The sequence below is a fragment of the Amphimedon queenslandica genome, unplaced genomic scaffold, assembly GCF_000090795.2.
Source record: "Amphimedon queenslandica unplaced genomic scaffold, v1.1 AMPQUscaffold_13197, whole genome shotgun sequence".
Lineage (NCBI taxonomy): Eukaryota > Metazoa > Porifera > Demospongiae > Haplosclerida > Niphatidae > Amphimedon > Amphimedon queenslandica.
Genome location: NW_003546567.1, coordinates 19,412 through 30,925, shown reverse-complemented (window position 1 = coordinate 30,925; position 11,514 = coordinate 19,412). Strand labels below are relative to the sequence as shown.

The 11,514-nt window shown below is 38.4% G+C and overlaps 3 protein-coding genes across 3 annotated transcripts; 2 read left to right on the top strand and 1 right to left on the bottom strand.

Annotated features, from left to right (window-relative positions):
* The first annotated feature begins 1,131 nt into the window (after positions 1 to 1,131).
* Positions 1,132 to 4,576, top strand: LOC100636085 (alpha-N-acetylgalactosaminidase-like). Its single transcript, XM_020000353.1, has 14 exons — positions 1,132 to 1,697; positions 1,778 to 1,847; positions 2,311 to 2,392; positions 2,682 to 2,774; positions 2,985 to 3,021; positions 3,073 to 3,137; positions 3,216 to 3,383; positions 3,427 to 3,486; positions 3,539 to 3,640; positions 3,750 to 3,824; positions 3,877 to 3,941; positions 3,991 to 4,048; positions 4,103 to 4,216; positions 4,264 to 4,576. The coding sequence occupies exons 1-14, from the start codon at positions 1,601 to 1,603 to the stop codon at positions 4,393 to 4,395; spliced, it is 1,218 nt and encodes a 405-aa protein (XP_019855912.1). The 5' UTR covers positions 1,132 to 1,600; the 3' UTR covers positions 4,396 to 4,576.
* Positions 4,454 to 5,380, bottom strand: LOC109584568 (microtubule-associated protein 9-like). Its single transcript, XM_020000354.1, has 4 exons — positions 5,297 to 5,380; positions 5,102 to 5,250; positions 4,868 to 5,010; positions 4,454 to 4,811 (listed from the first exon to the last, which is right to left on the bottom strand). The coding sequence occupies exons 1-4, from the start codon at positions 5,360 to 5,362 to the stop codon at positions 4,663 to 4,665; spliced, it is 507 nt and encodes a 168-aa protein (XP_019855913.1). The 5' UTR covers positions 5,363 to 5,380; the 3' UTR covers positions 4,454 to 4,662.
* Positions 5,381 to 5,494: 114 nt separating this feature from the next.
* Positions 5,495 to 10,853, top strand: LOC100635956 (uncharacterized). Its single transcript, XM_003388815.2, has 12 exons — positions 5,495 to 5,968; positions 6,024 to 6,384; positions 6,472 to 6,608; positions 6,814 to 6,946; positions 7,049 to 7,678; positions 7,738 to 7,861; positions 7,911 to 8,028; positions 8,104 to 8,298; positions 8,410 to 8,623; positions 8,846 to 9,638; positions 9,809 to 10,571; positions 10,644 to 10,853. The coding sequence occupies exons 1-12, from the start codon at positions 5,505 to 5,507 to the stop codon at positions 10,828 to 10,830; spliced, it is 4,119 nt and encodes a 1,372-aa protein (XP_003388863.1). The 5' UTR covers positions 5,495 to 5,504; the 3' UTR covers positions 10,831 to 10,853.
* Positions 10,854 to 11,514: the final 661 nt, after the last annotated feature.

The window sequence follows — 11,514 nt, the reverse complement described above, 5'->3', positions numbered from 1 at the left end:
CTCCACATTTTCGTCTCATAACAAAAAATTCCAACGCCTATTTTTCTGACAAGAAGAATGTTTAATCATAATTATTATAGCCCATGGTTTTGTGAATTTCACTAAAAAATGCATGTACTATACATGTATCCATGTCTTATGATACCCACCCAGCTACAGTACATGTAGTTCTAAATTTCTAGCATTAATTTTAAGAGTTATGAGCAGGCTTTCTCGCAGGGATAGTGCTCGGCTTTTTGTCAGTGGATTTTTAAAGTTACTCTAAAATCTGGCAAAAGTCCCTGTAATAGGTACAGGGATTTTAGCCAAATATTGCCAAAAATGACTAGGAGAAAATTCTTCATTTTTATGATTTTTTCTGATACGTATACATGTTTTTATGCTGTGTAGCAAGTTTGAGCTGATTCCAATCAAAATTAGATTTTTCACGAATTTTTAAAGTTATTAAAAATTTGGGCGAAAGTCCCTGTACTATAGTACAGGGATTTTGGCCAAATTTTGCCAAAAATGACGAGGAGAAAATTCTTCATTTTTATGATTTTTTTCTGATACGTATACATGTTTTTATGCTATATAGCAAGTTTGAGCTGATTCCAATCAAAATTGGATTTTTCACGAATTTTTAAAGTTATTAAAAATTTGGGCGAAAGTCTCTGTACTATAGTACAGGGATTTTGGCCAAATGTTGCCAAAAATGACTAGGAGAAAATTCTTCATTTTTATGATTTTTTCTGATACGTATACATGTTTTTATGCTATGTAGCAAGTTTGAGCTGATTCCAATCAAAATTAGATTTTTTACGAATTTTTAAAGTTACTCAAAAATTGGGCGAAAATCCCTGTACTATAGTACAGGGATTTTGGCCAAATTTCGCCAAAAATGACTAGGAGAAAATTCTCCATTTTTATAATTTTTTTTGATACATAGACAAGTTCTTATGCTGTGTAGCAAGTTTGAGCTGATTCCAATCAAAATTGGATTTTTTACGAATTTTTAAAGTTACTCAAAATTTGGGCGAAAAATAACTAGGAGAAAATTCTCCATTTTTATGATTTTTTCTGTGTTTTTATGCTGTGTAGCAAGTTTGAACTGATTCCGACCCTTTACATGTACAATGTACATGTACATGCACATTCCTGTACAATAATAAATTATTCCACGTGTACATATTGTTTATGATATTTTTCTCCTTTTTCTTTTCCCTCTTTTCCAGAGCTAAAAGAATCAAAGATCGAGATGAGTGAAGAGCTAACTTCCCTTAGAGGATATTTAGAAAGACTCTTATCCACAATCATGAACAATAACCCAGAGCTATTGGAGCTGGCAAAAGAATAGCTGTAGCACATAGTGCGTGTGTGTATGTGTGTCTTCACTTTTAAAATCCTTACATGAGATCCTAGTGACTATATTAAATCATTGTTACTACATTTTGTCAATCAATTGTTTTATGACTCTTATTTATTTATTTTTTATGTAGAAAAAAATTAAAAACCATTATTCTATTTTTGTATAATTAATTTTAATGCGTGGGTGGTGTGTTTTCAGCTCCGCCTCTTATTACTGTTAAAAGTCTAAACTCTAAAGTTTGTGACTGCCAAAATGTCTGTATTCAAGTTTGCTCTTGCTGTCCTGCTTGTTTCTTCTCTCTGGCACTCCTCTCTCTCCTTAGATAATGGCGTAGCCCTAACCCCACCGAGTAAGACAAGTGTATAACCCTTCACAAGCCTACTTTAAATCTTTTAAAAAATTGTTTTCTTTTTGTTATTATACATAAAGTGGGCTGGCTGGCGTGGGAGAGATATGCATGCAATACAAACTGCAAGGATGATCCTGATAACTGTATCGGGTAAGTACAAATCTAGTACTACTACCTAAACCTTTTATTTGGTGGTGCATAGTAATTAATGGAAAATATGTTTTTAATTTGACATTTTTTGTCCTCATGCTATTAATACTAAGCATGCACATTGACGATTGGCAGTTTTTATTAGCAATTTTGATTTGAAATTGCCAAAATAAAATTCACCTAAATTAAAGCACTATACGATAGTTGCATCTCTCCACCTGTTGCACTTAACACTTACTTTACTAGTGTATCCTGCTGCTCCCTTCCTCTCACCACCAAACACTTCTGCTGCTACTATTATAATGTATATCCACTTTTCTCTTGGTGTACTTCTTACTTGCTAATGAATCTCTACTATTGATCTCTATATATTACTGATCTCTTGGTGCACTTCTTACCTCTCTACTATTGATCTGTGATCTCTATCTATTACTGATTTTTTTTCTACTTTCTTTTTTTCTAGTGAGAAGCTCTTCATGCGAATGGCTGACCATATTGCATCTGATGGTTTTAAAGATGCTGGCTATCAATACATTAACATTGATGTGAGGAGGATTAGTGAACTAGAATGTTTTAAGTACCTCAATACTGCAATCATGAATGCATTATGCAAAAAAACAAGAACAATACAGCCCAAATCTTAATCACTTGCTCTTACTCTGTGACCTTGTAGCCAATAGAGTTGGACTACTCATATTATATGCATGCCAAATCTCTCCTTACATACGAAAACTCAGCTCTGAGACCATAATATTTAGGATGGTTATTGATCTACTTGCAAGAATAAGGGCTGATTTAGTTAAAGTTAATTTTATTGCTTCTGTACGTCTTCAGGACTGCTGGGCATCAAAGGAAAGGGATTCACAAGGACGTCTTCAAGCTGACCCTGATCGCTTCCCTAGCGGTATAGCCGCACTAGCTAACTATGTAAGTATTATAATTCTCAACTCAAATGTGGTAGAGGCATGCCGTATGAAGTAATACAACTACAAATACTATTACTATTACTATTACAATGAAAGAAACCATTGGAATTACTATGACAGACAAATGTTACCTATTAAGATACATTTCTTATTATTACTAAGATGTGTGTGGGTGGGCAGGCTGATTACGGCTGTACTGTTATACTTGCAGGTACATTCCAAAGGACTAAAGTTAGGAATATATGCAGGTAAGTCATTGATGCTACTGTGCATGTATTACTAATAGCCGTACATGTTAGACTATGGCACTCATACTTGTGGTGGATATCCTGGCAGTGGACCATCGATGAAACTTGATATTGACGTAACTAAAAGCAATATATTTTTCATTTTTTAACTGTTTCTTTTTATTCTTCCCTCTCTTTACTTTTCTGTTTTACAGACATTTGCCAGTTGGGGCATTGACATGTTAAAGATGGACGGCTGCAATGCTAATATAGATGGAATGCCCCAAGGCTACAAGCAAGTCTCCGACTATCTGAATGCTACTGGACGCCACATTGTCTTTTCTTGCAGCTGGCCTGCATACTGGGTGGGATCTGGAAAAACAGTAATACTATTACAAGATAATAATTTTTATATTCTCTACTTAGGTAAATTATACTTATGCTGGTGAAACTTGTAACCTTTGGAGGAATTACCATGATATATCGGTAAGTTTTAGTCACATGACAGTCACATGACCTCATTGTGTGGCATTTATAGGATAGCTGGGATAGCGTGACATCAATTATTGATTATTATGCTAAGGAAGAGGATGATCTCATTCCAGCAGCTGGACCTGGACACTGGAATGATCCAGACATGGTAAAGAGGAGAAAGGGAGAGAGAGAAATGGAGAGGGTGATAGTGGAAAAACTTGTATTTTATAGTAAAAAAAGAAATGGCTCAAGGAGTTATTAAATTTCATTTTTAGTTGATTGTTGGAGATTTTGGTTTAAGTGTCGATGAGCAGCAGGCACAGATGGCAATTTGGTCTATTTTATCAGCTGTGAGCCAAAAATTAATTTATCATCATTATTATTATGATAATTGATCCTTAGCCTCTTCTAATGTCAAACGATTTGAGTACCATTTCAGATGAATCAAAAGCAATCCTACAAAACAGGTTAGCTTAGTTCAATCAGTATGTACTATACTAATATTATATTTTTTAGTGATGTGATATCAGTAAGTCAGGATAAACTTGGCCATCAAGGAAAAGTTGTGGCAACAGTAAGAGTTTGTTTTTTTTCTGCTACTTATTTTAAGGATTATTATATTATGTAGGTAGGTAAAGTACGTGTTTTCTCAAAGTTGCTGTCCGATAACTCAATGGCTGTTGTTTTCTTCAACTCTGGTTCATTTGCTGGCCCTCAAAATGTCACTGTTACCTTTCAGACAGTAAAATCATTCATGCAATTTGTAAATAATTTTATTTTTTTCTTCAGGTTGGCTTGAGCTCTTCAAAGGCTACCGTTAAGGATCTTTTCCAACAGAAAGATTTAGGAACATTCCAAGGTAGTTTCACAACTCCTGTTGATCCCTCCAGTGTTGTCATGGTAAAAATGACTCCTGCCTAATGTTATTACTAAAGCTATCTAATTAATTTTATATCATGTATACGTATTTTTGTATTACTATGCTGTAAATGCTGCAATTGCTACTGCTGCATTGCTCTAAATATTATGTACTCTTGCTATTAGTTTTATTATTATTTTTATTATTATTTTATTTATTACTTTTGCTATTATTTAAGTCATAAACTATTTTGATAGTCTACACCAGATTGTTGTTCTACATTCAATTATAATACAGGCAAGCACAAATTCACTAATAATTATAATTATTTAATTTGTCTCTATCGTAGGCTTCCACTTATCTCGAAGATCAGTCAGACTGTAAGTGAGTGGGCGTTTGACCCTTGACGTGATTAAATCAGTCATGTGACTGTCACATGACCACACACTCAAGTAGCCAGGGAGAGCTGGAGTTTCGCCTTTTACAAAAAAATTAAATAATTTTTTGCACTGGTTGATGCATATATATACGTACTTCTTTGGTCGATTGTGTAGTCTCCATTGGCAGCTCTTCTTATTTTTTCTTCAGTTTCTTTCCTTCTCTTCCATTCTCTGTAACCTCTTGCAGACTCTAGCTCTCTTTTGTTCCTGCTCTCTCTCTCCATTGCATCTTTCTGCCTATAAAGAAAGAATAGTACTGATGGCTTCTTCATTGCTATGCTGCTAGTCCAAAAAGCAGAGACTATAGAACTAGTTGGTTTTATTCTACCTCTTTCTTATTGCTTCTCTGTGTATTTCTTCATCCTCCAGCTCCACTTTTCTCAGCCAGGACTTGTAGGCAGCTCTTCCTTTAGCCATTCTTTCTTGGTAAGCTTTTCTTTCTCTCTCCATTTCTCTTTTCTCTGCTGCCAGAGCTTCCTACATTAGTTGAAGATATCTTTAAATGCATGCTCTCTTTTCTTACTCTGTGTTCTTTGTTTTTTCTTTCTACCCATGCTCTGAAGGCTGCTTCTTGATTGACTGTGGCCATTCTTGCTAGCTCTGCAGAACCAGCCCCACCCAGTCTTGGCGCTCGTCGTCATGGAAACCGAGCTCGGCGAGTGGGCGTATGCTGAAAAAAAGGGCGTCGAGTATTTCAAGTGCGCGTTTAGTTTCTGAGTTAAGAAAGAGCCATGCCGCTTGGAAAAAGAGAAGCAGAGCTTGCATTGGCTATACTGTGGCGTCTGAGAACAGAGCTAAGCCAGGGAGAGGAGACAGAAGACCTTCTTCCTCGAGAAGACCAAGACGCAGCCCTCTCCAAACCAATCTCCATGCTCCACTGCTATCTGACCGACATACTCCCTGCAATTAGACCCAGAGGCAGAGGAAATGATGAAGAAGCAATTCCTGACTCTAGCCTTCGTGTAGAAGTCAGCCCTGATGCAAAGATACAGCTAGTTGAGATCAATTGCAATACTACAAAAGATCCTGGCCTCTCCTTACTCAGTTATGCTACTCCTGGAGGAGAGCAGCATTACTGTGTCAGTCATGTTGTGGTTGGGACTATTTTTGGTAGAGCTGGTATCTTCAAGAGAGGCGACATCATTTTGAGCGTCAACAATCACAAGCTCTCTCGTGTGTCTCCAGAGAAAGCAAAGCAAGTTGAAATGGATATTTGTTATTATTATATAGAACCCTCTCATTGTCTATAGGTGGTTACTAAGAAGTGCTGCAAGATCAAAGAAGATATCTCTCAATGTCATCACCTGTGATGGACGCCCCATCCCATTCCCCTACATGAAAGAACAGCTCCCTCAACCTGTTCCCAAGGAGCTCACCGTACCAGTTTACTCCCACGTACATGCAGTTGTACACTCACACATGCTGACTGAGCTAGACGAGGGACGTGGTGAGGGTGCAAAGGCTGGGACTACGGTTACCCGTCGTCCCAGTTTAACTCCATCCATTGGCTCCAAAAACTCTGACCACGAGGTACTCATGAACTCTGTTGAAGTTGCAGCTTATTTCAGTCGGAGTAGCCTACGATACTCCAAAAGAAGACTCAGAGGATTGGTAAGGAATTGACTGCAAAGCCACAGCAATGCAAGATAGATAGATTATTATCCCTTCTTCTTTTTTGTCATTTTCTCTTCATTGCAGAATAAGAAGCTAAAGAAGGTCAGTATACAGAAGACTCATGGTAGTCTTGGTTTGAGACTGCTAGGTGGTAAAGGATCTAAGTATGGCGATGTAGGGATATTTGTTTGTGGAGTTGAGCCTAATGGATCAGCAGAAAAGTAACAGCAATACAAGTAGATTAATTTAAATACAGTGCACATCACAGCCTTTTAGACAGTTTTGGATTTTGATGTCAAGTTTGTGCTCAAATGCCAAATTACATTTTTTAAAGTTGCTAAAAAGTCCCTGTACTATAGTACATGATGGTCTATGGCCATATTTGATGAATTTTTAAAGTTTCATTTTAAATGTTGTTCTTTATAGTTGTGGTAATATTAAAAAAGGAGATGAGTTGATCATGATAAATGGACAAAGCATCATTGGACTATCATTGAAAGATGTTGTCCAGAGACTGGGCAACTCTCCATCGCCTGTCCACATGGTCATTGCTACTACAGTAAGCTTAAACTACAGCCTACAATGTATTATACATGTACATTCCTGCTCTCCATCCCTCATTATCCCTGCTGACACCTTTAATATTTATTTCCCTCTGTAGTTAAATGATATGGCAGCCACTTCAACTATATCCCTTGACTATGGAGCATCCGAGACAGACATCATAAACTGGCTCAACAAACGCGAGTACCTTGAAGAACCTCCAACATCATTCACTGCCTCCCCTCGTCGCAAGCAGAGAAAACATGTCCCCACTACTCTAACGCAAAAACAGGCTCACCCTCTCCAAACAATGCGTGGGCGGTACATGTCCGAGCAGGGCCCAACAGGCGAGGGTAGAAGAGAAGAAATGATAGAACTTGCAAGTTTTAGTCCTCCAGCAGACCCAAATGAAGGGAGCTCACATATTGTAACTGTGTTAGCAGAGCAGCCCATAACGCAGTGGGGAAGACTATCTGGAAAGTCTAAATCCACAGCTACAGTTGAAGGGCCTCGACAAGGAAAGGAAGTATCTATTGTCCTGATAAAATCTGGTTCCAAATCTCTTGGGTTCTCTCTATGTGGTGGTAAAGACAGCAAGAGAGGTGATATTGGTTTGTATGTCCGAGCAATACAGGAGGGAGGGGCGGCTTATAAAGATGGTCGTATGAAACCTGGAGATGAACTGATTGCTGTCAATGGAGTGAGTATGAAGGACTACACTCACAAGAGGGCAGCTCAACACATCAAAGTACGCATTGTCAATGTTGTTATTGTTGTTATTGTTATTGTTTTTGTTGTTGTTTGTAGAGCATAAAGTCAGAGCTGGTTACGTTTTATATCAGAACTGGCCCTGGGTATCTGGACATTCCTAATAAAGTGCAGCGATCTCTCTCAGTTAGAGGAACTAAATTTGAAGTGACACTAATGAAAAGTACATTATACAGTGCCCACTTTCTCTGCTTTTATCCTCTCTACTATAGAACCAGATGAAGGAATTGGTTTAGAGTTAGCAGGTCTGACTGATAACAATGATGATTATGGTATTTTCATTAATCACATTCAGCCACACTCTGCTGCTGACCAGTGCAAAGCTTTGCAGTAAGATAATGATAATTATTATAGCTATAATAGAAAATGCACTAATCCTTTCTCTCTCTCTCTCTCTCTTTGTAGTCGAGCTGATCAATTGATTGCTATCAATGGTCAGAGTCTCCTTGATAATACACTGGAAGAGGTCGAGGCAATGTTACTGTCACTGCCTCCAGGAGAAGTTCTCCTTGAAGTCATTAGGCCAGACAGCACTGAGCCATTGAATAAGCTACTGGCATCAATTGTTAATGATAGCAATGTCCCCTCTTACAGCCCAGGGTAAGGGAAAGAAGAGAAATTAAGAGAGGGATTAAGAAAGAGATTAGAAAGAAGGCAAAGAGAGAGAGAGAGAGTACATGTACATGTCTAATTCCACATATTCTATTGTAGGAGTGGAAGCTTTAGAATGAAGCAGAAGCTACAGAAGCCTCTCTATTCAAAGGCTACTACTGCTGATGGTGATGAGTATGATGATGATGATGATGATATTGAGTATCCAACTGGCATTAAGAGAGAGTCACGTCCTTCAGCACTGGACGAGGATATACTTGAACTCTTTAAACATCGTGAGGTAGAGCCAGCTCTGCCCAAAACCACTCCACCTGTAAGTATAGTAATGTACATGTACATGTACATGTACATGACTTGTACTCTATGTACAAATGTATTTTATTCGGGATATTTTATTTCTAATTATTGTATGTACATGTGCATTTCTCAAGTTTTAATTCTCACGAAATTTAAAAATGCATGTACATGTACATGTATGTATAAAATGATAATACTAGTACATGTACATGTATATGTACAATATTTTTCTTAATAGGAGGTTGAGTTTCCTGGTGTAGTCTCTGCTATACATGAGCTAACGAGAGATGCTGAGGATAAAGAGGAAGATACTCTAATAGCATCAATGACTCCTCTACTGACACGCCCATCAATTGTATCCCAATTAACGCCCGACACATCTCCAAGAGGTTCTCAAACTGACTTTGAGTTGACGTCTCTTAAAAAATACGAACGACCTCGCTCCGGCCTCCTCATGGCGTCAAGAACAGACTCGCATGAAGAAACAGCGTTTAATGAAGCCCCACCTACTTTGCCAAAAACCACACCCACTTATACTGAAGCTGAACCTATGTTGTCTGAAACTGCTCCTTTTGTAGAGGGTGAGGTACCATTAGGTCCGCCCCCACCTGTCCCAGATCAAAGGGGTTCTCCCCACGTCCTCCCATTAGGATTCATTGAGATGACTCTAACTGTGAAGAAACAAGTAAAGAGGGACATTGGCCTCACGCTTGTACGTAGTGGCGGAATAACCAGTGGATACCCACTGGTCAAACGGGTTTTACTTGCTGGTGTAGCTCACAAGTCTGGCATTAAACGTGGGGACCGTCTGGTTTCTATTGATGACCAGTTAGTACAGGGGCTTACCCCTGATCAGATAATGCCTCTGTTTTCTGAAGCCCCTAAAGAGTTTCCAGTAGTCCTGTGGCGTCAACCGGCATCAGATACTGATGGAGGGGACACTCCTTCCAGTGTGTACTCTGGTAGTGTGTTGACTGAGTCATCAGGGAGACAGAGACGATCTGATTCAACGTCATCTCTTGGATCAACAAGTACGTAGTATTATTATTGTTTATTATTTTGTTTATTATTATTGTTTGTTATTTTGTTTATTATTGTTTATTATTTTGTTTATTATTATTGTTTATTATTTTGTTTATTATTGTTTATTATTTTGTTTATTATTATTGTTTATTATTTTGTTTAATGTACATTCTCTCAGTTAAAGGTATGTCTGATCTTGCTGGAACTGATTGGGGTACAACCAGTGGAGACGAAAGAACTGACAACGAGAGAGTACCTTCACCACTTTCTTATTTCAATGAAGTAACTCCTTCCCTTCCAACTGAAGCCCCTCCCCTTCCGCCAACTGAAGCTCCACCTCCTCTACCAACTGAAGCTCCTCCCCTTCCATTAACTAAAACTCCACCTCCTTCACCAACTGAAGCCCCTCCCCTTCCACCAACTGAAGCTCCACCTCCTCTACCAACTGAAGCTCCACCTCCTTTACCAACTGAAGCTCCTCCTCTTCCACCAATTGAAGCTCCACCTCCTTTACCAACTGAAGCCCCTCCCCTTTCACCAACTGAAGCCCCTCCCCTTCCACCAACTGAAGCTCCACCTCCTCTACCAACTGAAGCTCCACCTCCTTTACCAACTGAAGTTCCACCTCCTTTACCAACTGAAGCTCCTCCCCCTCTACCAACTGAAGCTCCTCCCCTTCCACCAACTGAAGCCCCTCCAAGTAAAACTCCACCTCCTTCACCAACTGAAGCCCCTCCCCTTCCGCCAACTAAAACTCCACCTCCTTCACCAACTCAAGCCCCTCCCCTTCCACCAGCTGAAGCTCCTCCTCCTCCTAAAGGTTCTCCCATTGTTGTAGGTTCTTTATTAAAAGCTGACACTAAGAGACGTGGCTCTCCATTACTGCACAGTAAACAAGCCCCGCCTACTCCAGTACCTTATGCATCACCAAAAAGAACAAGGTAGAAAAATTATAAAATAATACCTACATGTGTACGTGTATGCATCAACTTAATACTTTATTATTTTTTTAGATTATTACCATCAGATAAACGTTCGGAGACTGGTCCCTTTAAGGTTGAGGTTACTAAGAGTGGTTTCAAAGGAATAGGACTCAATGTCCACATGGACAGCACATGTGGACAGATTGCAGTCAAAAGTATATCATCCAGGAGTGTACTGGCAAAGGACGGGAACTTGAGGTACAGTAATTGCACTTGACTCTAAAACTGATAATACATATTGATGTCCTTATACTGTGTAGAAAGTTTGAGCTGATTCCAACAAATGTTTTTCAAGTTATGAGCATTTTTAAAAATCAGCCAATTTTTTAAAAAAAGCAAAGGCTATACCCATGGTTTTTTCAAAAAATGGCTCCGAAAACACCCCAAATTTTTATTACATTTTCTGATGCGTATTGATGTCCTTATGCTGTGTAGAAAGTTTGAGCTGATTCCGACAAATATTTTCCAAGTTATGAGCATTTTTAAAAATCAGCCAATTTTTGAAAAAAAGCAAAGGCTATAGCCTTTGGTTTTTTTCAAAAATTGGCTCCGAAATCACCCCCAATTTTTATTACATTTTCTGATACATATTGATGTCCTTATGCTGTGTAGAAAGTTTGAGCTGATTCCGACAAATATTTTCCAAGTTATGAGCATTTTTAAAAATCAGCCAATTTTTGAAAAAAAGCAAAGGCTATAGCCTTTGGTTTTTTTCAAAAATTGGCTCCGAAATCACCCCCAATTTTTATTACATTTTCTGATACCTATTGATGTCCTTATGCTGTGTAGAAACTTTGAGCTGATTCCGACAAATATTTTTTGAGTTATGAGCATTCAAATTTTAAATGATGTCTATAAAGTTTGGGGTGATTTTTAAACAGCATGGTTTTAAATAAGATGC